The 1,186-nt window shown below is 62.8% G+C and overlaps 1 protein-coding gene across 1 annotated transcript in view; it reads right to left on the bottom strand.

Moving 5' to 3' along the window:
* LOC105854329 (keratin, type II microfibrillar, component 7C-like) overlaps nt 1-113 on the bottom strand; it is a 6,836-nt gene extending 6,723 nt beyond the window's left edge. The window contains exon 1 of the mRNA XM_012732306.1: nt 73-113. Within this exon, the coding sequence (XP_012587760.1) occupies nt 73-113 (41 nt within the window). The remainder of the gene's footprint in view (nt 1-72) is intronic.
* Between the last annotated feature and the right edge of the window lie 1,073 nt (nt 114-1,186).

The raw sequence follows: 1,186 nt of genomic DNA, 5'->3' as shown, positions 1-1,186 counted from the left end.
CGGTAGGGGGCGGCGCTGATGCAGCAGCGGCCGGGCCGGGGCCCGCAGGCCGAGGCGCAGCTGAAGGCCCTGGGGCCGAATCCGCAGCCCATGGAGCTGAAGCCACAAGTCATGCTGGACGGAGGGTGGTACCTGGACAGAGGAGAAGCTGGCAGAGAGGAGCCAGAGGCTGTGGCCCTTGAGCGGTGGCAGGCCCTTTTATGCACCAGGGTAGCTGGCATTAAAAGGGGCAGCAAAGACACAATAGCTGCGTTTTATTGGCTTGGCATCACTCTGGCCTCTTCAGAGCCGGCCCAGCTTGCCTCTTAGTGTAGCTGCGTCAACAATCCCTGGCCACAGGCCTGTTTCATCTTCAAAGCCCTTTACAGGCTTCCTAGGACATCACCCCGCCCCCTCCCCTCCTGCGGGAGCTGCAGCCGGGAGAAGCCCCAGGCCTCCGCTGGACTCCAGGCCCCCGTGCGGGGAGCGGGCGCGTGCCCCGGTGGAACCTGGTCTCTGAACCCTTTTCTGGAGTGTGCACAGCTCTCCCTGGACGTACGGCCCTGGGATGGGGTGTCTGACCTGCTCCTAGGAGGAGACAGTGTCCCCCAAATGCTTGTGTGCTTGGCTTCTCTCCTTCCCCTCATTTCTGAAGCTGCCGGTACCGGAGCCCAGCAGACGTGGGGGCGGGGTATAATTTGGGAGGATCGTGGTCCCGTGCTTTGGGTATTCCTGGGGTACCAGGCGGTACAGTGAGGGGGTGCGCTGAGCTGGAGAGCTCAGGACGGAGCCAGGCCGGTCTTCAGAGTCCTGGGCAGCGTTAGTAGCGGACGAGGAGGCAGGACCAGCCCGGAGCTTGCTGGAGGTGCTCTCAGGGGCTGCAGCGGGGGCTGGCGGCGGGGAAGGGCGTCTGGCTGGACTTGGAGGTGAGGCGGCAGGTGATCATTTATTCGGCCATCACTCGCACACACTTGCTGAGTACCAGCTTGCTAAGTTCTGGGGATCCGGCTGACAACTGAGCTCTCTGGAGGTAGGAGAGGGTGGCAGGGCCATGGAGAAGCCATTTGCCCAGAGGCAGCGGGAGAAGCCCAGGGGACGGCAAGGCCCTAGGTGGCCCAGGCTGAGGAGTTGGGGTCTGATGTTGGGGAGCCCTTAGCAGGGAAACTGAATAAGAAATATTGGGGTACACACACCCACCAGGAAGCAT

Source organism: Condylura cristata, unplaced genomic scaffold (assembly GCF_000260355.1).
Source record: "Condylura cristata isolate star-nosed mole 26May11 unplaced genomic scaffold, ConCri1.0 scaffold00034, whole genome shotgun sequence".
NCBI lineage: Eukaryota > Metazoa > Chordata > Mammalia > Eulipotyphla > Talpidae > Condylura > Condylura cristata.
This window is presented reverse-complemented; position numbering and strand designations above follow the sequence as displayed.